The sequence below is a fragment of the Primulina tabacum genome, chromosome 17 (assembly GCF_025594145.1).
Source record: "Primulina tabacum isolate GXHZ01 chromosome 17, ASM2559414v2, whole genome shotgun sequence".
NCBI classification, from domain to species: Eukaryota; Viridiplantae; Streptophyta; class Magnoliopsida; order Lamiales; family Gesneriaceae; genus Primulina; species Primulina tabacum.
In genome coordinates, this window is record NC_134566.1 from 21573855 (window position 1) to 21599285 (window position 25431).

At 40.0% G+C, this 25431-nt stretch overlaps 1 protein-coding gene across 1 annotated transcript; it reads right to left on the reverse strand.

Moving 5' to 3' along the window:
• Nucleotides 1-257: 257 nt before the first annotated feature.
• Nucleotides 258-827, reverse strand: LOC142530574 (uncharacterized). Its single transcript, XM_075636403.1, has one exon. It carries the CDS (start codon nt 825-827, stop codon nt 258-260), a length of 570 nt encoding a protein of 189 aa, XP_075492518.1.
• Between the last annotated feature and the right edge of the window lie 24604 nt (nt 828-25431).

Below are 25431 nucleotides of genomic sequence, written 5' to 3' on the forward strand. Positions count from 1 at the left end.
CGATAATCAATACATAATCTCAACGATCCATCTTTTTTTTTCACAAATAAAACTGGAGATCCCCATAGAGAGGAATTAGGACGGATAAAACCTTTATCTAATAGCTCCTGTAATTGATTCTTCAATTATTTCATCTCTGTCGGAGCCATTCTATACGGAGCCTTAGAAATTGGAGTTGTACTTGGAATTAAGTCAATAACAAACTCTACCTCTCGATCAGGTGGTAATCCAGGCACATCATCAGCAAATACGTTAGGTTAATCCTGCACTACATCAATATCCTGCAATTGCATATTACTTTCTTTTCTCACATCCGATACTGAAGCCAGAAAAACAATACACCCTTTGTGCAACATTTTAGTAGCTTGCAAACAAGAAATAATGAGAATATTCGGCGAAGAACCTAAACCAACAAATACTTCACTTTCATGGTCATCGGCTAAAAACTTCACTATCTTGCCCACACAATGAATTACTGCACGATAAGCAGACAACCAATCCATACCCAATATAACATCAAAGGCAACCATTGGAATAACTATTAAGTCAGCAAACAATAATCTCATACCCATTTGTACCGGACATGCCTTAAGAATACAAGTTGGCCAGATTTCATCTCCAGAAGGTAACACAATATTGAAATGTAAAGGCGTGATAGTAGGTTCAACAGATAAAGAGTGCATAAACACTTCAAACATAAAAGAATGAGTCGCACCAGTTTCAATCAATGTAAGATCTTCCTTGCCGGATATAAAAATATTACCTGATATTACCGAAGAATCAGGATTAGCACCCACTTTTGTCATTGCAAAATTTCTTTGGACCATTTATGACTTTATCTACCTAGGACAATCCGGTATGTTTTCGATCCTGCATCTATTGATTTTAACATTGAGAAATGATTCTATTTCATTGTTATTGATATATATTTGCTTCCTAGCTATGTTAAAGTGAGCCTATGTGTAGGAAATTCCTCCCTAAAGAAAGAGTATCTAAGGGGATGATCTAACCCCTACTACGGATAAGACTGCCAAAGTTGTAGAAGAATTCAGTAAGTTATTAAAAGAACAAGCAAAGGTCCATGGCGAACAAATTCAACAGTTATTGCGCATGCAAACTCCGCCCCAAGGTCATGGCCATGGAAGAGGTCAAGGTAGCACGGAAAGTACTGAAGATGGTTCTTATGATCGGTTCAGGCAGATGAATCCTCCTGAATTTATTGGTGGTCCTGATCCACTAGTGGCTCTTGAATGGATAAAGGGAGTGGAAGCTATCTATGATTATTTGAATTTCAATAAAAGAGATAAGGTGAGTTGTGCTATCTTTATGTTAGTGAAGGCGGCTCGTATTTGGTGGGAAGCCACCAAAGTTACTGTCAATGTTCGTGACTTAAAGTGGACCAAGTTTTAGGACTTATTTCGTGCCAAGTATTTCTCAAGTGAAGTCAAAGCCAAGAAGGTCAAAGAATTTCTTGAGTTGAGGCAAGGTACCATGAATGTCAACCAGTACACTTTGAAATTTTAGAAAAGGGTGTATCTTTGTTCCCTTCATAGCCGAGAATAACTAAGATAAGGGAGAACACTTCCTTCGTAAGTCGAGGCCAGAAATTTGGCGGGATGTTCATATGTCGAAAGTGATCACATATCAAGTTATCGTTGAGAGAGCATTGCTTGCTGAACATGAGGAACAAGAAATCGAGAAAGAGCAGCAGTTAAGAAGGCAAACTTTCCAAGCTAGAGGTCAAGGTGCAAATACTCAAGTTCGAGGAGCCCACAAGGGGAAAGGTAAAATGGAGCCGCGTAATAAAGATCCATTGTCTTCAGCTGATCCTGAGAGACCGTTGTGTCCTAAGTGTGGCACGCCACACAAAAGAGAATGTTTGGTTGGCAATGGCCGGTGTTTCACATGCAAAGAAGTGGGGCACACAGCTATGATAGTTCATGTTATGTCATTGTCTATAATGTTATGTTGTTGGTTATGGTATTGGAATGGATAATTCATGTTGTAATAGTTTGATGTTATGAGTTCATTGATGGTTGTTTGATGGTTTGAGTTTGTGTTGGTGTTTGTTACGTATTTTCTTGACTGCTCGCAAGCGCACGACGTCAAGTTATAGTAAAATGTATTTTTTAGTACGAGTGTAGATCCCACGAGGAGTGTGTATATAAACGTATATCAATGCTTGTAATTAGAATAGTCCCGACTTTATCTAGAAAATTCCGTGAAATGTTTGGTTTGCTCAAACGAATTAATTGAAAACAAAAAAAAAATCTAATCACCGAGTTGAGAAAATAACAGTGAGAGAAAATATCTAGATAAATGATTTCACCAAGTTTCCACGATAATTATTACCAGTTAAATTTGTATTCATGAATTCCAATTATTTAATGGCCAAGAACACTTAATTATTTTGTTCTTCCTTTCCCAAGTGACGAATAAACTGTATCATTCAAACCTCGATTCAAACATTCCTAATAAGAATCTAGATTTAAATGATAAATGCAAACAATGTTCTTGTCTAAGCCTCGCTAAAGTTATACGCCTTCCGAACGATATAAATATCCAACGATGTGTCTCTAATGATCTATAATTCTAGTCCCTCTCCCGAGTTATAGAATTAATCAGATTACACACAATTTATGGCGGGTAAATTGCAGTCAAATCAATACAAAGAAACACAACTAAACAAGAAAGAATTCAATCATATAAAGAACCGAGTCAATTTATCATATCCACAAAGTTACATCATCCTCTAGAATAGAAAATTAGTTCATGATGAAATCTAAATAAAAACAACGCATGTTCAAAGATTTAGACATCGAAACAATAAAAAATCAAGATGAAGGAATCAAAAAACAAATCGGAAGTGGCGTCTCCGTCTCCAGATCCGTCGTTCTTCGTCTTTGTGATCGTTTTTCACACTTTGGATCTTCGTCTCGTGTTCGTGCTTGCTCTCCCGTCTGTTTTCTCGCTAAAAACGGCATCCCTTAAATCTGAACCCTTGTTTTCTTTTTTATTCCCTCCGTCGGGCCGTGAGTCAAAGCCCATTTAATCTTGTTTCGCCGCCATTGGCGCCGCGGCGCTGAGTAAGTGGCGCCTAGGTGCCCGTGCTTCGCTTCTGTAGGCGTCGCGGCGCTTGTTGTTAGCGCCTAGGCGCTTGTTGTTCGGCATTGAGGCGCCGCGGCGCTTCTTGGGCAGCTCCTAGGCGCTTGTCCTTCACACAAATGAGCACTGCGGCGCTTATTGTGGCGCTGCGGCTCTCGTATATCGCAGTTTCAAGATAAAAAATACCTCTGATTGCTCTAAACCATCAACTAGTTGTTTATTTCCTGCACGATACAAAAACAACAAAAACAGGCGTAATTCTGTTCGAAACCAACATAGATCAAATGGATTAACATATAAATTAAGTGAAATTCTTGCACTTGTCAAACCCCCCAAACTTGAACTTTTGCTAGTCCCGAGCAAAATAAAATTAAAAATAGAAATTCAATCAACAAATCATGATAAAAACTAAAATTCATGGAAATTCAACCGTTGATCTTGGCCTCCGACTAATCCATTTTTATGTAATTCATAACCACTTAAGAGTCACGTGCGTGTGTGATATGTCAATGTTCATTTGCCCAATCAAATGCTCAAATAAATTTACAACACCCACTAGCTTTATAAACTCAAGGGATCTTCAGCTCAGTTCAAATCACACTTCATAAATATACAAATTCACTTACATAGATCTCAAAGGACTTCATTGGTAATTGTTTGGTTCAATAGGTATTCAACATAAGTATATCAAACGATGATGTTACACAATGAGATGCTTACATGCAAATGATTAAAGTTCATACTTGCTAACCATGTTTAACAGGTAATCCATAGGCTTGACTTGAGCAGCTTTTCTCCACTAGTATATTGGATAAATGTGACAAGGTTAATAGGTCTTGTAGACTTGTAACGTTAGGCTATGGCTCATGGCTACAATAAAAGGTATGAAAATCAAAATTTGAGAGAAATAATCGAGTTTTCATCATCTTCACTCTTATTTCATTTGAAGGGGGATCGATTAAGGTGCACGAATGCGCAACGGAAGTTTCAAAATTTTCGAAAATCATATTTTCTAGCATAAAATTTCGAGCACCTCATACTAGATGTGTAGCAAATACAAAAACACCAATATGTCATACATAGGGTGTTTATAGAAATGTACCTATCAATCTTAAAAGATTGATGATGGCTCTAACTAAGGTATAAACATCTTAGCTCTTGAATGGCAAGACAATCTTCAAGCTTCCCTTTGAGCCCACCTTGCTCAAATATTAAGCCCACCACCAACTAGCTAGAACCATTCTAATTTTGTACTAGAAAAATTAGAGAATTTTTCTTTGAGAAGTATTTTCTTTCTTCAACAATTGAAGAACAAAATGGAGAGAAAAATGAGGGAGAGTTGCTCATGCAAATTTCGGCCATTGTGTTGTGTAGGAGGGAAGGGAAGACTTTTCTTAGTCCTTGAAAAAGTTGAGTTTTAAGCATGTGCATGCCATGCCTTGGTTGTAAAAAAAGTTGTCTCCCAACTCTTCACCTCCCCATGCACATTCTATTTGGGCTTGTAACTATTACAAGGCCCATGGACTTTTATTTAAATGTCTCAAACACATTTGAGACCATTTAAAGTTTACTTTATTTTACTCAGGCCCACTAGTTTAATAATTATTTCTAATTGGGTTCTACAAGGTCCAATGATGTTTAATTAATTCAACACTTGAATTAATTTAATTATTTGGACTCTACTAGGCCCACTAGTGTTTAATTAATTCAACACTTGAATTAATTTAATTTAGTCCATAATAATGTTTATGAAAATCACAATTTTCAAATACATTATTTACTTGGCCAACATTTAATTTTAGGAACACATTCATAAATTACAAGTTACATTTCTCTCATTGAAATCATACTTCTATTTTTCTTTACGCTTATAAACTCATTTATAAGCCGTTCAACACATTGAACTATTTTACTTCTCAACAGGATCTAGAAAGCTAGTACTTGTGTGGCCCTCAATGGTTCATTGATACAACTAGCCGTGGGTTCACATCTCCATGTGATTCGGATTAACATGTCCTTATACGAGCATACCCCAATTGCTCCATTCTTACTTATCAACTCCTTGATAACAAGAACGTCAGAACTCAAGTCTGATAGTACCCAACCAACCATGTTAAACGCCTAGCAGCATCGCTTACGTGATTCCCTAGGTATCAAATGATAGTGCCCGCAAGAACCATTTAATTATGGTTAGCGTACAGTACGGTCCCTTCAACTCATATATCGCGACCGATTCGACAACCATTGGTATATCGAGAGTTGTCAATGAATCGATGCTATGTGTCATGTTGCAGTTGCATCGATGGTGTAATCTATGAAACCCCTTTCATAATTATCACCATACTCTGATAAGAAATTTCAACCTACATACACATGAGAACACATAGGATATCCATACCCGAAGGTAAGCGGTGAATCCCCGACTACAATGCATCGACTCCTATATGTTTTGACAGAACACCCAACATTGCCACCTGATGACCCCATGAGAGTCGGTAAACAAGTCAAAGTGTAATTCTAGCACATAGAGTCTCAATGTTGTCCCGGGTCATAAGGACTAATGGTGTACAACCACAAACTAGGACGTTTCCAGTCGATAAGTGAGAACCACTTGGAAAGTCCTTTATGGAGGGTTGTTCAGTGCACTCTTCAAGGAGCACCTATCTGCATCCTCGGACATCACAATGTCCCCTACCAATGAAAAATGGTACTCATATCGCAGATACTAGTCTCCAACTCGAGCGGCCTATATCCTTCTTAGCGGCGGCTGAATCGACTAGGAACTGTTTAGAATATACTGTATTCCAAATATGAGTTTCATGATACTCATCATATGAGCATCTCATATTCTTTCTACTATTTGTATATTCAAGGGCTTTATCTATGCAACTAGCATGGGTATTCAGATAAAGATGTGCCAATAATAATTTTAAATATTATTAAAATAAAGATTGTTTATACATAGAGTTTCATTGTGAACAATCGGCCAACACTTGGCTCGACGGGCACCTACTCTAACAATCTCCCACTTGCACTAGATCCAACTCCCATATGCTTCAAACCCATTGATTCGCGATGCATCTCGAATAATGGTCCAGGTAAAGGCTTAGCTAGTTGATCAGCAACATTATCTGCGGAGCCGAATTTGTCATTGAGACATCTCCTCTTTCCACAATATCTCAGAGGATGTGGTACTTTCTCAATAAGTGTTTGGATTTCTGATGAGACCTTGGCTCCTTTGCTTGAGCTAAAGCTCCCGTGTTGTCACATAACACCGGGAGAGGAGCAACTCCATTAGGAATGACGTCCAACTCTTAGACGAAATTCATTATCCAAACAGCCTCCCTTGCTGCATCTGATGCAGCAATGTATTCGGCCTCTGTGCTGGAATCCGCAATATTGTCTTGCTTGGAACTCTTCCAAGAGACAGCAGCACCATTGAGCATGAATACAAACCCAGAGGTTGACTTCGAGTCATCGATATCGCTTTGGAAGCTAGAGTCGGTATAGCCTTCCAATTTCAGTTCTCCACCCCATAGACCAAGAACAATTTATTGGTCCTTCTCAACTACTTGAGGATGTCTTTCACAGCTTTCCAGTGTGGAAGATTAGGGTTCCATTGATATCTACTCACTGCACTTAGTGCGAAAGCCACGTCAGGACGTGTAGATATCATCCCATACATGATGCTACCAATCGCAGATGCATATGGAATGCTTGTCATCGCCGCTATCTCTGCATCAGTCTTGGGAGACATAGACTTGGATAGGGACACGCCATGACACATTGGTAGATGTCCTCTCTTGGACTCATCCATCGAGAACCGCTTCCCGATGGTATCAATGTATGTGGACTGGGTGAGACCAAGCAATCTTCTTGATCTATCTCTATAGATCTGTATTCCCAATATAAAAGATGCTTCACCCAAGTCCTGCATCGAGAACTTACTCGCTAACCATATTTTAGTTGATTGCAACATTCCTACATCATTCCCAATGAGTAGAATGTCATCAACATAAAGTACAAGAAATGTCACAACACTCCCACTGACCTTCTTATACACACAGGGTTCCTCAGGATTCTTAGTAAAACCAAACTCTTTGATTGTACTATCGAATCTAAGGTTCCAACTCCTAGATGCCTGCTTTAGACCATAAATAGATCTCTGAAGTTTGCATACCATATGCTCACTTTCAATAGATGTAAACCCTTCAGGTTGATACATGTAAATTTCTTACTTAATATCCCCATTAAGAAAGGCTGTCTTGACATCCATCTGCCATATCTCATAGTCATACCATGCAGCTATGGCTAAAAATATCCTTATCGACTTGAACATTGCAACTGAAGAAAGGTTTCCTCAAAATCAACTCCTTGTCTTTGAGTATATCCTTTTGCCACCAATCGCGCCTTGAAGGTCAATACTTTCCCATCCGCCCCAAGTTTCCTCTTGTAAATCCATTTACATCCTATAGGAACAATTCCCTCAGGTGGATCCACGAGATTCTACACTTGGTTCGAATGCAAGGAATTCATCTCAGATTCCATCGCTTGAAGCCACTTGGATGAATCGGCATCAGATAACGCTTCCTTGAAGGTCCTTGGATCATATCCATGGTTAGGCTCATCATGGCCCTCTTCAAGAAGCAGACCATACCTCATAGGTGGTCTCGAGACTCTCTCGGATTTTCTAGGAGCTTGTATCTCCTCTCTTGGCTCTTTGGGTGTGGGTTCTATAATTGTGGGTGTCTCTCGAACCTCTTCGAGTTCTATCATCTCCTCTTTTCTATCCAATAGAATTCCTTTTCCAAAAAGGTTGCATTCCTAGAAACAAACACCTTTGTTTCTTGGGGATGATAGAAATAATATCCAACAGAATTCCTTGGATATCCCACAAAATAACATAAAATGGATCGACTATCCAATTTATCTCCCACTACCTGCTTCACATAAGCAGGGCATCCACATATTCTAAGATAAGAATATTTGGGAGGCTTACCCATCCATATCTCATATGGTGTCTTGTCAACTGCCATTGAATGGACATTGTTCAACAACAGTGCCGCTGTCTCAAGCGCATATCCCCAAAAGGATGGCGGCAACTCCGTGAACCCCATCATAGACCAAACCATGTCCATCAAAGTCCGATTACGACGCTCCGAAACATCATTCAACTGTGGTGTAGCGGGTGGAGTCCACTGCGAGAGAATCTCATTCTCCCTCAGATACTCTTGGAACTCGGCACTCAAGTACTCACCACCTCGATCCGATCGAAGTGTCTTGATGCTTCGTCCCAACTGTTTCTCTACTTCACTTCTGAATTCTTTGAACCTTTCAAAGACTTCAGACTTGTATTTCATCAAATACACATACCCGTACCTCGAAAAGTCATCGGTAAAGGTGATGAAGTAGGCATGTCCATGCTTAGTGGTGATGCTAAGCGGACCGCACACATCGGTATGGATCAAATCCAATAACCCTTTGGCTCGCTCCACGTGGCCCTTAAAGGGAATTTTGGTCATCTTTCCTTTTAGACATGATTCACAAGTCGTGAGAGCTTAAATATCAGACATATCAAACATGCCTACTCCCACTAGCTTGTTCATCCTTCTTAGGGAAAATATGTCCTAATCGAGCATGTCATAATTGTGACGAATTTAGAGTATCTTGTTTTCGCTTGTTTTTTGTTGTTATTGCTTGGACATTGTTTAGTGGAATATCTTTCAATTTTAAGTTATAGAGATCGTTTTCAAGTTCTCCAGTACCAATTAAACATTCATTCTTGTAAATGTTGCAAACACTTTTGCTAAATAAACAAGAATATCCATTTTTATCAAGCATAGAAATGGAAACAATGTTTTTCACCAAATCAGGTACAAACAAAACATCTCTTAAAATCATTGTTCAACAATAAGTAAACATTTCCCACGGTCTTGGCAGTAACTCTTGCTCCATTGCCCAATCTCAAGAAGGTCTCACCTTCACTAAGCCTTCTACTTCTTCCCATCACCTATAACTCATTACAGAGATGTAAGCCACAACCGGAATCTAATACCCAAGAAGTAGAGTTAATTGAAATGTTTACTTAAATGTAGAACATACCATTTCCAGAACCTTTCTGGGCAAGATATTCTCTGCAGTTACGCCTCCAATGTCCAAGCTTCTTGAGTAATGACATATGTCAACAGTCTTGTCAGCCTTCACTGGTATGGCTACCACAGCGGGACTCGGAGATTGCCTCTGCAAGGGCACGTTCTTCTTGGGACGTTGGAAAGAACACTTCTTTCTCTTCCCATGTGGACCAATCTTCGTACCAGATGAAGAATCCACATAAAGAACCAACTTCTCATCATTCATGGAAGCCTGCATATAACACTCGGCTTTCAAGTCATGGTCACACCATTCCTTGTAAGCCTGCAATTTCTCAGGAGTGCAGTCAGTCGGAGCCTAAACAGGGTGCGACTTAGTCAGTGTATATGCTATCCTTTCCGAATTCAAGACAATTTTTAGGTTTCTAAGCCAAGTGAGGTAATTAGGTCCAGTTAATATGTGTTTGTCGAGTATTGCAGATATCGGATTGCGAATCGAAGACATTGTCAATTTGTACTGAAAAGTAAAAACAGATAAATGTTGATGACTATTTTAAAATATTTAGTAAGATATGAAATTTGGACTTTTACTTCATAAATATTTGCTCCCACTCTTTTGACATCTTTCACTACCCTCTAGTGAAAACGGGAAACTCCTTTCCTCAGTAGGTACGTAAGGTCCAATTAGCAAATTATGATCCCGAATAATATCATCCAATCACAATTCCTAAAAGGTAGTTTCCAATTGCATCACAATGCAACCTTCTACGTAAACTTTTGTCTCACGTTTGATTAGGACCCAATAATATGACGTCGTTCATCTTCACGTGTCAAGCCTTACCCATCGATGTTGAACCTTAATGGACGGTCGCCATGAGTTCCCCAATAATATGAGCCGAAATCATGGGAGTTCCACGTAGTTCACATCACCATGTCAATGGATGTCACAGCATTCCGGCACCCAGGGGCCCCCAATAATATGAGCCGAGCCCCGAGTACGGGTAGCGTTCATCATGAACCCATTGTCGATGGAAGACATGGAAATTATAAACAAATTTATAATTCCCCTTTTCAGGCTTGATATTAATTTTGAATCTTATTCAAAATGAGGGTTTTTTTAAATTTGAAAGGTCTCATCATTAATTTTATTTAAAAGCTCGCCATGTTTGATCGTATGTTTGCCGGATTCATGCAACTTTGTTATTATCATAATAATAACGCACATACTCATTATTTATAACATATCAAGCATATATTATAAACAGTAAACAAAATAAGGATGATCAATCGCCCCAATACTAATGGCACGTGTGAGCTAAACACGGGCCTAGGTCCAATCCTAGGGAAATGCATAGGATGCAAATGCAACTTTTACATTAGCTTCCAATATTTACATGTCTTCGATCTTCATAATCATCATGGCCACCATCTTCCAATCTTGATCATCCACTATACTAATATTTACAAATAAATATCCATGGCAAATAGGGATACATCTCATGGGGTGGGAACGGGCCATAAACCAAGCTCACTTTATAAATTGATAATTATTACAATCATTCAACACAAAATATCCTAGCATACACCTAGCAAATTGAGCTTGGGTTTTTTATCATCCTTCATGCATAATATCACGTATCATACACCATCAATTAATTATCACAATAATTAATTGATCCAATATTATATATCCTGAACCAATCACTAACCGCCACGATTATAAACTAAATTAACAAAGTATACAAACACCTTCGTCTACTTTCCAATTAATTTATTTATAACCGAATTTCTTGTAAATCACAATTTACTATAAATAATTAAAGTCCAACTTCAATTATTTATTTTATGAGAAAATATTTGCAACTTTTGTAATTTTAAATTTAAGGGCCCAAAAAACTCATTTTTCACCAAAAACATTTTGGCCCATTTAAATTCACAAATATGTTAGCCATCTAATAGCCCAACAACTCAAGGCCCATGACACTTTGATATTTCAAAACACCTTTTGAAAACCCTAGCCGTCATTGCCGTTGCCGGAGCTCCGTCGCCGGATTCCGGCCAACTTACCAAAATTTTTTTTTTATATATAAAATCAAGGGCTGTTCGGAAGGGGCTGCCCTTGCTGCCCGTTTCGGGTAGCCCCTCGGGCAGCCCAAGCTGCCCGAAATGGGCAGCAACTTGCTGCCCAAAAGCCGCCCCAAATCCGGCCTTGAATCGTTGCAACAAATCATCTCATGCGGTTAGAAATTGACCTCAATATAATATCATGTAAATGCTACACAAAATAGTATCCATAGCTCTGATACCACTTGAAAAGGATCGATTAAGGTGCCCGAATGCGCAAAGGAATTTTCAAAATTTTCAAAAATCATATTTTCTAGCATAAAATTTCGAGCACCTCATACTAGATGTGTAGCAAATACATAAACACCAAAATGTCATACATAGGGTGTTTATAGAAATGTACCTATCAATCTTAAAAGATTGATGATGTCTCCAACTAAGGTGTAAACACCTTAGCTCTTGAATGGCAAGACAATATTCAAGCTTCCCTTTGAGCCCACCTTGCTCAAATATTAAGCCCACCACCAACTAGCTAGAACCACTCTAATATTGCACTAGAAAAATTAGAGCATTTTTCTTTAAGAAGTATTTTCTTTCTTCAACAACTGAAGAACAAAATGGAGAGAAAAATGAGGGAGAGTTGCTCATGCAAATTTCGGCCATTGTTTTGTGTAGGAGGGAAGGGAAGACTTTTCTTGGTCTTTGAAAAAGTTGAGTTTTAAGCATGTGCATGACATGCCTTGGTTGTACAAAAAGTTGTCTCCCAACTCTTCACCTCCCCATGCACATTCTATTTGGGCTTGTAACTATTACAAGGCCCATGAACTTTTATTTAAATGTCTCAAACACATTTGAAACCATTTAAAGTTTACTTGATTTTACTCAGGCCCACTAGTTTAATAATTATTTCTAATTGGGCTCTACAAGGTCCAATGATGTTTAATTAATTCAACACTTGAATTAATTTAATTATTTGGACTCTACTAGGCCCACTAGTGTTTAATTAATTCAACACTTGAATTAATTTAATTTAGTCCATAATAATGTTTATGAAAATCACAATTTTCAAATACATTATTTACTTGGCCAACTTTTAATTTTAGGAACACATTCATAAATTAAAAGTTACATTTCTCTCATAGAAGTCATACTTCTATTTTTCTTTACGCTTATAAACTCATTTATAAGCCGTTCAATACATTGAACTATTTTACTTCTCAACGGGATCTAGAAAGCTAGTACTTGTGTGGCCCTCAATGGTTCATTGATACAACTAGCCGTGGGTTCACATCTCCATGTGATTCGGACTAAACATGTCCTTATACGAGCATACCCCAATTGCTCCATTCTTACTTATCAACTCCTTGATAACAAGAACGTCAGAACTCAAGTTTGATAGTACCCAACCAACCATGTTAAACGCCTAGCAACATCGCTTACATGATTCCCTAGGTATCAAATGATAGTGCCTGCAAGAACCATTTAATTATGGTTCGCTTACAGTACGGTCCCTTCAACTCATATATCGCGATCGATTCGACAACCATTGGTATATCGAGAGTTGTCAATGAATCGATGCTATGTGTCATGTTGCAGTTGCATCGATGGTGTAATATATTTAACCCCTTTCATAATTACCACCATATTCTGATCAGAGATTTCAACCTACATACACATGAACACATAGGATATCCATACCCGAAGGTAAGCGGTGAATCCCCTACTACAATGCATCGACTCTTATATGTTTCGACAGAACACCCAACCTTGCCACCTGATGACCCCATGAGAGTCGGTAAACAAGTCAAAGTGTAATTCTAGCACATAGAGTCTCAATGTTGTCCCGGGTCATAAGGACTAATGGTGTACAACCATAAATTAGGACGTTTCCACTCGATAAGTGAGAACCACTTGGAAAGTCCTTTATGGAGGGTTGTTCAGTGCACTCTTCAAGGAGTACCTATCTGCATCCTCGGACATCACAATGTCCCCTACCAATGAAACATGGTACTCACATCGCAGATACTAGTCTCAAACTCGAGCGGCCTATATCCTTCTTAGCGACGGCTGAATCGACTAGGAACTATTTAGAATATACAGTATTCCAAATATGAGTTTCATGATACTCATCATATGAGCATCTCATATTCTTTCTACTATTTGTATATTCAAGGTCTTTATCTATGCAACTAGCATGGGTATTCAGATAAAGATGTGGCAATAATAATTTCAAATATTATTAAAATAAAAATTGTTTATACATAGAGTTTCATTGTGAACAATCGGCCAACACTTGGCCCGACGGGCACCTATTCTAACATCATTCACCATCACTTTATTGTTTTCTTCCCAATCATATCCGTCATTTCCCATATTTTTCTTTTTCTCCACTTTTTGATTCATTCCTTTGATTATTTTTCTTCTTGTTGTCATTTTTTCAACTCTTTTTTTCGCATTTACTTTTTTTCTTTTTCTTTTCAAGGAGTACTTGAATCGTTACAACACCAATGAACTTATTTCTCTCAAATTAGGTAGGACAATAAGTGTATAAGCTTCATTAGGTAGTTGTTGTGGGATGTAGAATAGATACAAGTGGGGGCTAATTGTATGTCATTGACACACACCACTTGATTTTTTAAATATCCTCAAAATGGGACACTAGGGATATTTCATGTTTATTCGGTAGGCTCAAAGGCTTAAACGGTTCCAAAGATTGCCTAAATCATTCCTATGTCACATATTATCCATATTTCGCCTCGAAAAGTGTTCAAGCAAGTTCTAGATTTCCGTCAATCCAGTGGTCAACTCATACAAACCAATCACATGCAATTTTCAATCGAATGATATATGAGAGGTGCACAAAGACAAGTCAAGCATCTCAATTTACTCAAGGCTCAATGGGCTAACGAATGATAATAGCAATGAAATCAGGCCCAAGGACATTGAGAAAGATTGCCTAGGTCATTTCTGTATTTGCAAAAGTGTCAATTAATGTCGTGTGAGAAATACTAAAATTCAGATCTCTATTGTTTATTTAGCATCACAAGCATGTAAATTGTCTCTAAGCATTGATAGTATCAACAAACATGACCGTGCAAATATATTTGTGACTCCCAAGTTATCATGAATACATATATGCATTAAAACCACGATTTCATTTTCATCATTGGCCACACAATGACGTATCCATGACTCTTCCTAACAATTCTAGCATGCAATAAATAAATAAACGATTTTTTTTAAACAAATCATGCAATTTTTAAAGTGAAAACGAGTTGACAAAGCAACGTAAACTCTTAAACTCAAAAACAAAGCAAAAAGCTGACCCCCCCCCCCCCTAAACTTAAGTACGTGCATTGTCTCCAATGTACAGTAATAAAGCAAGAAAAACATGGGAATACGTACCTCATACAGCGCGCTTCAGGAATCGATGTCCTTGCCTGACAGCTCAGGATCCTCCTCATCATCATACTCAACGTCATCCTCAACAGGTCTGTGGGAAAATGCTGGCGGTTGTGGAAATACGGCCGCAGGAAATTGCTCTGCGAGCACATAATGAAAATCGTGCACGTAGTCCATGTTCTCGCGTGTAGTCCGCCACTATCGCCTCATAATACGCTTGAGATCATCGAGACGCTCGTGTGCGGTCTGTCCCCTCCCTGCACGTGCCTGTCGTGCATGGGGTGCCTGTGGGGCGGGCTGTGGCTGTGCTCCAGTCCCTGAAGCCTCTCCCTGGCCACTAGTAATCTGTCTCCGTCTTTTATCGCTCGGGAGTGGCCTATCCAGTGATATATCGTCTTTCGTATGCAGTAATGCTTCACTATCATCCCAAGTAACCCCGCTACATGACAGAGGTCGGTGATCGACGACGAATGGGGCATGCTAATAGTGGATGTGCCTAGTAGCCTGCAAAATAGACGTCATAATCACCTGGCTTGCATCCACTATTCGGCCGGTGAGGATACAAAAAACCAATGCTTCCTTTGCTTTTGTCACATCAGATACATGCCCAGATGGCATCAACCGCGAGGCTACAAAGTGATACAAGTTGTATGCCTACCTCTTCATCCACGTCGCAGGAAATGTGACCGGGGCTCGCTGATTGTTGAGCTTCCAAACCATGCCTGGTTCACAAAGTGTGTTTATGACTGTCTCGTAGGGGTAAGGTTCGCGCATGAACAGCGTGTAGCTATCTGTGTCGTAGTTAGGCATCAAATACAGAGAATTGATTGTTTTGCTATCAAAGGCAATCATCCGTCCCCGAATTTTCACTTGATAACTTTCATGTTTGACTTTCAGATTAGCATAAAATTCCCTGACAAGGGACATTACCGCATCAACCGGGGGATTCACAAATTTGGCCCAATTTATTGCTCGAGCATGAGCCAATGTATCACAATTTGGGTGGCTCTTATCAATGCCTCGTTCTCGTTGCATATTCTTTTCTAACAATTTAGTAAAATTCTCAGCAGCAACTGCATCCCAGAACCGTCGTCTATCAAAACTGGCAGTAGGCGACTCGCCATCCCCAGACGGAACCTGTTTGCTCTTCTTCTTTGGCGGTATATTTCAATTCAAGATCAACCTCGCTCAACAACAATTTTCAACAACAACGTCTCTCCCAACAATATTTCAACAATCCTACACCCCCAATATCAACACTATCAATCAATCAACAATCCCTTCAAACATGCAATATTCCCAATCCAACAATTTCTCAATAACAACTCACTCAGACAATTCATCGAACACCTTGTGTACGTAATTCAAAACTCAATTCTTTCAAATTTCAAGCGTTTAAAATCAAGAATTACTATCCCAAAGGATGTTACCTTATAATTTGTTTCCCAAAATATGATTCAATCCGTCCGGGTGTCGGCTCATTGAAGAATTCTCTTGGAGATTGTTGAGCCAAAGGAGTGTCCAGGAGTAAGAAATTTTGGTGGATTTGGGTTGAGGATGATTTGTGTGGAGCAATGTGGTGATTTGAAGGAGAAATTGTGGAAGGTTTATGGTGGGATGTGATTTTCGTCGGTGGTGGAGGAGAGGAGCCGGGCGCTAAGGGTTCTTAGGTTTTCTGAAAATGTCGGATGTCCCTTTTTTTTCATAAATCACGAACTAGCGCCGCGGCGTCAGATAAATAGTGCCGCGGCGCTTAACTCTCGGCCCTTCAGTGCCGCGGCGCTTGATCTTCGCATATTAGCGATGCAGTGCTTCTTTATTAGCGCCTAGGCGCTTTTTTCTCGGAACCTTAGCGCTGCACCGCTTATAGTGTAGTGCCTAGGCGCTATTCTTGCGCCAATTTTGTCCAATTGAGTCCTTTCCATGCCTCGTTTCAACTCGTACCTTCATAAAAAAACACATAAATCAGTGTCTAATCTTCACATGCCAAATTAAATAAACTAAGAAAACGTAAAAGCAATTATACTACTGAAAATAAAATAACCAAGGCATTAAAAGAAACTGGTTGGGTTTCCTCCCAACAAGCGCTTGGTTTAACGTCGTCAGCCTGACTGTCACCAGTCTGTTAAGTTTGGTTTGCTCAAATTGACAATGTCGATATTCCTTACTTCGGTCCCATAGTAAGGCTTAACCCGCTGTCCATTCACCTTGAAGGTTCTTCCATCACTGCACCTTAGCTCGATATCCCCATGAGGATACACTACTTCTACAGCAAATGGACGTGACCAACACGACTTCAGCTTACCAGGAAACAATTTCAGACGAGAATTGAATAATAGTACTTGTTGTCCCGGTTTGAGCTCTGTAATGCCCGAGATTTTAGTTTGATACTTTTGAATTGATATATATTATGAATAAGGCGATGGAAGAACAGACGTTGAGAAGTGACGTTGCAAATTGAGTTTGTTGACAAAGAGAGAGACCGCACCCGCGCCAAGAAGTAGACCGCACCCACGGTGCAAGGGCAGAAAGTTGTGTTTTGAGGGAAAAAGCCACCGCACCCGCGCTATGAAATATATCGCACCCGCGGTTGATGGGCAGAGAGTTGGCTATTTTTACAGTAGGGACACCGCAACCGCGGTGCCAGACAGAGCGCACCCGCGGTGCTGCTACAGTAGGGTCACCGCACCCGCGGCCCAAGAATGAGCGCACCCGCGGTCGCTGTTCCTGATTTTTTGATGGGGCTGCCGAGAGCTAAGCGCACCCGCAGTGAAAAGCTACCGCACCCGCGGTGCGACGTGTTGAGTGAAAAATAAGACACTTGCCCTTGCCAAGCATATATGATGTGTTGTCTTCTTCATTTCCTCACCAACTCAGCAGCAAGGACCGAGAGCATTTCAGGAAAGGTGCAAAATTCTTTCATCTTAGAAGCTAGTTTGTGCAAGATCTATTCATCGGATTTTCAATCCGAGTTAAGATTTGTGTTCCTCTCATCACCAGCTTCGAAAGGATGTAAGTATGGTTCATTTTCAGCATGGTTCGAAATATATATGTGGGGAGGAATCATATTTGATTTCTCTTTGGTATTCCCATGATTATGATGATCGTAGAATTGCAAACGAATCGAAGAACGAATATGATATGATATTGTTTAGATTTCCAGCATATATGTGTATGAGATTATGAAGATTTTGAGATCTTGATATATAGATTGTGATGATTATGAGTTGATGTTATGGTCCTTGTATTAGTTGATTGTTGTTTGAGTTATCGTTATCGCAAGATTACGCTGTTATGCCATCGAATTGTATCGAGATTGATTTTGATCAGATTCAATAGTGATTGAGATTGCATTGTATGTTGTTGACATTGATCAGATTATGTGTTGCTTTGAGTATTGATCAGAACAGGTATTGAATTGAGTTGTTCACTGATATTATACATATTCGATTGTCATTGCTAGATTGGGAATGGACAGATTTGAACCCGAAACTTCGACTTCGTCAGATCAAGAAGAGAAAGGTATAAATCGATGTTAACTGGGAGATCGACTGGAGTTAGATTTAACTCGAGTTTCCCTAAACCACATACTTGTATGGTATTGTTTTTATACCTTTGTGTTTTAATGATTATGTTTATTCTATTGAATTAGAAAGTAGAAAGCAGAGAGCTATTGAGTGAGAGTCACTGACAGAGGGGCTAGACTATGACAGAGGAGTCACTGGCCCATTGCACATTGTCAGAATAGGTTTAGTCTTGGACAGACATGCCAAGACACTGGACGTTTGGTATATCGAGATGCTTCAGATACAGATAGCATCCTTATTACAGATTATTCGATATAGACTAGACCAAAGTCCAGAAATAAGAACGTACCGCCACCGCGACCGGTAGTAGTATGTGGGAGACCTGTTACGTTCTTATTCACCGGGATCCCTAGATTAGATGAGAGATGAGTCGAGTCTGAGATGCCGAGTCATGAGTTGAATTATAGATTGTATAAATTATGTTTCGTAGATTACAATTCATGTTTTATTTACAATTTGATTTCGATTTGCAATGTCAGATTATGATACATGTAGTGATATCTGTTTCATGCCTTATTATACCATGGCATGTACACATTGTTTATACTGGTCATTATTCTCATCGGAGTTATCCGGCTGTTGTCTTGTTTGTATGTGTGCATGACAACATGTGGGACATGATCAAGGTCAAGAAGATGATGAGAGAGGACAAGTTTAGCGTGGTGATTCCGGACTTGTTGTAGATATGGTTCTAACACTTGAAATCTAGTAGTTGAACCTTAGTCTAGTCTGAATGTTTATTGTACAGAATTGAGTTTTTATACTGATATGTATATTAATTAAATTCCATTACGTTCCGCCCTTGTATTGTAAAAGAAAAAAATTTAGACCCTGTTTATCTTAATTGGTAATTAAATCCCAAAAATGATTGTAATACCCGCGATTCTCGTTTGATACTTTTAAATTGTGATATATATATGAAGTGTTGCATTGATGAGAGGAACCGCACCCGCGCCACATACAAGATCGCCCCCGCGTCCATTTAATTTGAATTTTAGAATGTGTTGCCGAAGCAACACCGCACCTGCGCTATGAAATGGACTGCACCCGCGGTTGATGGCCAGTAGGTAGGATTTTGACATATAAATGAGACTGCACCCGCGGTGAAAGCAGGACCGCACCCGCGGTCGTCGATTTTGGAAAATTGGAAGGGAGGCCGAAAGCCGAGGGCACTCGCGGTGAAAAGTTACCGCACCCGCGGTGCGACGTGGTTGATGAAAAATAAACCATGTGTCCTAGGCCATGCATATATGTTAGATGTGTCTTCCTTTCCTTCATTCTCCAGCAGCAAAGGCCGAGATCTCCATGAAAGAATCTTCTAAGTTTCTTCTAGCTTAGAAATTAGCTTTTGCAAGATCCATTCATTCGATTTTAATTCCGAGTTCAGATTTGTGTTCCTTGCATCATAAGCTTCAAAAGGATGTAAGTATGGTTCATTTTCAGCATGGTTCGAAATATATATGTTGGGAGAAGTCAGATTTGATTTCTATTTTGTGTTCCCATGATTATGATGATCGTAGAATTGCAAACGAATCGAAGAACGGATATGATATGAGATTGTTTAGATTTCCAGCATATATGGGCATGAGATTATGCAGATTTTGAGATCTTGATATATAGATTGTGATGGTTATGAATTGATGATATGGTCCTTGTATTAGTGTATTGTTGTTTAAGTTATCGGTATCGCAAGATTACGCTGTTATGCCGTCGAATTGTATCGAGAATTATTATTGATTCGTATGTGTGTTGCATTGAGTGGAAGATTGATAGAATGCACATTAATTATGCCATTTCAGATTTGTATTGGTAATTTCGAGATCGAGACTTCGACTACGACAAAGATTGTACGACAACGAAAGGTATAATTCATGTGAATTCGGGAAGATACAACTCAAATGAGATTCGATTTGAGTTTCCCAAAATCACATACTTGTTATGTTTTTACTTTATATTGATTTATATATATGTACTGAGATAGGAGAGTCATTGGTAGATACGCCAACTTTCTAAACGTTCGGTGATATCGAAGCATAGGGGAAGATTCACTCCGATTGTAGAATTCGATACAGACAGGACCGAAGTTTAGGAATAAGATGTAACGCCACCCCGATTGGGAGAGTAGGTGGGAGACCTGTTACATCTTATTCACACCGGGATCCCTAGAATTAGATATGAAGTGAGTCAAAGTTATGAGTTGAATTACATTGCTTGACTTATTCTGATTATGTTTTATAGTCTATAAGATGTATTGTTGTTGATTACATCCATGATAGTATGTTCATGATTTATATTGTGTATATGCATGTATACATGTTTTATACTGGTATTTGTTCTCACCGGAGTTTCCGGCTGTTGTTGTGTCTGTATGTGGGCATAACGACAGGTGGGACAGGATCTAGGTCGCGACAGAGATGAGAGATCGAGATAGCGTGGAGATTACGGGCATAGAAGAAGACTACTAGTGGTTTCTTACTAGACATGTACTACGTGTGGTGTGTAGTTAGTATTGAACACTAGTTTGTATACCTTTGAAATGAAACAAGACATGTATTTATGTTTGTTGAAATAAAAGATAGAAAGTTATTGTGCTTGATTTATATACATTTGATTTAATGTTAAAAGCAAAATTTTGACCCACATTTTCTAGCAAATATCCAATTAATTCCAAAAAGAATTGAGTTAGAGCCCGGGTCCCCACAACATGTGGTATCAGAGCGATAGATCCTTTAGACTAAGATAGAGTAGAATGAGCGGGGTAGATCGAGTCGTCTTTCTTGCTTTTCTTGTGCTAGCATGATTTATTGCTTTCCCTATTACATGTTGTCTTGTTATCTGAGTAGATTTACAGCATGTATTCGCAAAAACTGAATCAGAACCGATTCTGGATCAGAGGTATATGATCAGAGGAGGGCTGAGACATATTGTATAGATTGTGTATTAATCTGTTTGATATTCAGATATGCCGCCTCGACGAGTACCGCAACCAGCAGCAGGCCGGGTACCAGAACAGGGTAGTACATCCAATGATCCGATGGATGTGACTGCTACACCGATGGAAACTTTGCTGAAAAGGTTTCAGTCATTTCGACCACCGACACTGAAGGGCACAGAAAATTCAGTGGATTGTGAAAGTTGGCTCGATGATATAAAGATGTTATTTGAATCTCTTGACTACCCCGACGAGCGACGAGTGAAATTGGTTGGACATCAATTGTAAGAAGTAGCAAAGAATTGGTGGTTGACTACGAAAAAAGCATTGGAGCACGTGGCACGCAGATTACTTGGAAGGTGTTCAAGACTGAGTTTTATCGGCAATTTTTCCCCGTGTCCTACCGAAAAGACAAAGGTGCTGAATTTGCCAATTTGGGACAGGGACAGCTAAATATTGAGGAGTATGTTTCTAAGTTCTCTGCATTGCTCCGATTTGATCCTCATGTCGCAGACAATGACGAAGCCGTTACGGATCAGTTTATCAATGGCCTGAATCCAGAAATCTTTACCTTGGTGAATACCGGTAGGCCCAATAATTTTGCTGAAGCATTGAACCGTGCCAAGGGGGCAGAAGCTGGATTGCTTAGGCAACGAAGCACTTCCTATGTCCCTCATACTCCGAAACCACCACAACCTTCAGTTCAACCCCCTCCCAGATTTGAGAGCGGTGGTAGCAGCAGCGGGAGAAAAGATCAGTTGAAAGCAAAGGGAAAACAGCTCAAGAGATCAGGGAGCAGTTCGTCGAGCTCCAGTGGGTCACGACAGAGAGGTCCTGGCCAGAGTACAGAATATACAGGTGTGTATTGCAGTTCTTGTGGAGGTAGACATGCCACCGAGCAGTGTCATGGTGTGATGGGCAGATGTAACATTTGTAGGCACCAGGGACATTTCGCCAAAGTCTGTCCACAGAAAGGTTCACAGAGATTTCTGGGTGCAGGGTCATCTGCATCAGTAGCTCAGCCTGAGAGGCAAGCTTCGTCTGTCCATTGCTTCCAACCAAACTCTACCCAGACCCAGCCCCGAGCCAGAGGTAGCCAGACTGTGAGCCAACCTCCCAGACAGCAGGCTCGAGTATTTGCACTGACTGAAGAACAGGCCCAAGATGCACCAGATGATGTGATTGCAGGTAACTGTTTTCTTTGCGGTTATCCTGCCTATGTATTGATAGACACGGGTGCATCTCATACTTTCATATCTGAGCGTTTTGCATTGTTGCATTCATTGCCTGTCGAGTCATTATCTGCTGTAGTGTCTATTTCTTCTCCGTTGGGAAGTGGTCTTATATCTGTAACTTCAGTTAGACATTGTATACTACAGTTTGAAGGTCATGAGATTGATTTAGATTGTATTGTGCTTGGGATAGCTGATTTTGATTGTATTGTTGGGATTGATATGTTAACCAAGTACCGAGCCACTGTAGACTTTTTCCAAAAGATTGTCAGGTTCAGACTAGAGATGGCTGACGAGTGGAAATTCTACGGTAAGGGTTCCAGATCTCGGATTCCCTTAGTATCTGCTTTGACTATGAGTAGATTGTTGCAAAAAGGAGCAGAGGGGTTCCTTATATATTCAGTAGATTTACTGAAACCGAGTCCGTCATTGGCAGATCTGCCAGTGGTACGTGAGTTTGCTGATGTATTCACCGACGAGATTCAAGGGCTACCTTTAGTCCGAGAGGTAGATTTTAGCATCGATCTCATACCAGGTACAGCTCCTATATCTCGAGCTCCCTATAGAATGGCGCCTATTGAATTGAAAGAATTGATAGAACAGCTCGAAGATTTATTGGCCAAGGGTTACATCAGACCGAGTGTATCTCCTTGGGGTGCTCCGGTATTATTTATTCGAAAGAAAGACGGTTCGATGAGTTTGTGTATTGATTACCGACAGCTGAACAAGGCAACAGTGAAGAACAAATATCCATTGCCTCGTATCGACGACTTATTTGATCAGTTGCAAAGATCCTCTGTCTATTCCAAGATCGATCTCAGATCTGGATATCACCAGCTGAGAGTCCGAAATGTTGATATACCGAAGACAGCGTTCCGAACAAGGTATGGACATTACAAATTTATTGTCATGCCTTTTGGTTTAACGAATGCTCCAGCGGTGTTTATGAGTTTGATGAACCGTATCTTTCAGAAGTATCTAGATGAGTTTGTTATTGTTTTTATTGATGATATTTTGGTATATTCCAAGAGTGAGATTGATCATGCCGAGCATTTAAGAATTGTGTTGCAGACATTGAGAATAGAGAAATTGTATGCTAAACTGTCAAAGTGTGAGTTTTGGTTGAGACAGGTTGTCTTTTTGGGTCATATCATATCTGGAGACGGTATTTCTGTGGATCCGAGTAAAGTTGAAGCTGTGATCAGTTGGCCTAGACCGACTTCTGTACCAGAGATACGCAGTTTCATGGGTCTAGCAGGATACTACCGATGATTTATCAGAGATTTCTTCAGTATCGCAAAACCAATTACCTAGTTGACATAGAAGAATGCGCCATTTGTGTGGTCTGAAGCTTGTGAGTCTAGCTTCTTGGAGTTGAAGAAACGACTGACTAGTGCTCCAGTGTTGACGATACCTTCAGGTACTGGTGATTTCGTCGTATATTGTGATGCATCTCACAGGGGGCTAGGATGTGTTCTTATGCAGCGAGGACATGTGATTGCATATGTCTCGAGACAGCTGAAGCCACACGAGATTCGTTATCCAATTCATGATCTTGAATTGGCGGCCATCGTATTTGCTCTGAAGATATGTCGACACTATCTCTATGGCGAGAAGTTTGAAATCTACTCTGATCACAAAAGCCTCAAGTATCTGTTTTCTCAGTTAGAGTTAAACATGAGACAGCGTAGATGGCTCGATTTGTTAAAGGACTTTGATTGCGAGATCAAATACTATCCAGGAAAGTCGAATGCAGCAGCGGATGCCTTGAGTCGAAAGGTATGTTCCCTATCCTTTTCGACGATAGGTGTTTCGAATATGATTGAAGATTGCTGTTTGTCTGGATTAGCACTTGATACAGATAGTAGACCATTACGACTAGCTACGATTCAAGTTGAGCCAGATTTGATTTTGAGAATTAAAGCAGCAAAAATAACCGATCAGAATATTCAGAAGTCAGTTGAGATGGTCAGATCAGGGCACAATTCAGAGTATCAGGTACATGATCATGTTTTGTATGTGAATAACCGTCTTGTAGTGCCAGATTTTTCAGATTTGAAACAACAGATATTGTCAGAAGCGCACTGTAGTCGGTTCAGTATTCATCCTGGTGGCAGGAAGATGTACAACGATTTGAAGACACAGTTCTGGTGGAAACAGATGAAGTCAGACATTGCAGAGTTTTTGTCTAAGTGCTTGAATAGCCAACAGGTGAAGGCCGAGAGAAAGAAGCCCGGAGGTATACTTCAGAGTGTATCTATTCCTGAATGGAAATGGGATCACATTTCCATGGATTTCGTTACGAAGTTACCAAGATCATCCCGGGGCTGTGATGCGATTTGGGTCATTATTGACAGATTGACCAAATCAGCATGCTTTATTCCGTACAGAATGACGTACCGACATGATCAGATGACCGAGATATATATCAGAGAGGTGGTCAGATTGCATGGTGTGCCGAAGTCGATCGTATCAGACCGTGATCCCCGATTCACTTCTCATTTCTGGCACCGTCTGCAGCAGACTTTAGGTACGACATTGCACCTAAGCTCTGCTTATCATTCCCAGACAGACGGACAGTCAGAGCGGACTATCCAAACATTAGAGGATATGTTGAGAGCTGTAGTGCTAGATTTTGGCACTAGTTGTCAAGATTCACTACCACTTTGTGAATTCTCGTACAACAACAGCTATCAGACGAGCATCGAGATGGCACCGTTTGAGGCGTTATACGGCAAAAAGTGTAGATCTCCACTGTACTGGGATGACATCTCAGAGGTACCAGAACTTGGGCCTGATATGATACGTGAAATGACCGAAAAAGTAAAGATCATTCAGAAGAGAATGAAGACAGCGCAAGATAGACAGGCAAGTATGCGAACATCAGGCGTAGACCGTTGGTATTTGAACAGGGAGACAGAGTATTTTTGAATATTTCTCCTTTCAGAGGCGTTGTCAGATTTGGCAAACGCGGGAAATTGTCTCCGAGATACATTGGTCCGTACGACATTCTTGAGAAG

Excerpts from the sequence above, each read along its gene's own strand:
- LOC142530574 (XM_075636403.1), bottom strand. The coding sequence starts at position 827 with ATGGTCCAAAGAAATTTTGCAATGACAAAAGTGGGTGCTAATCCTGAT.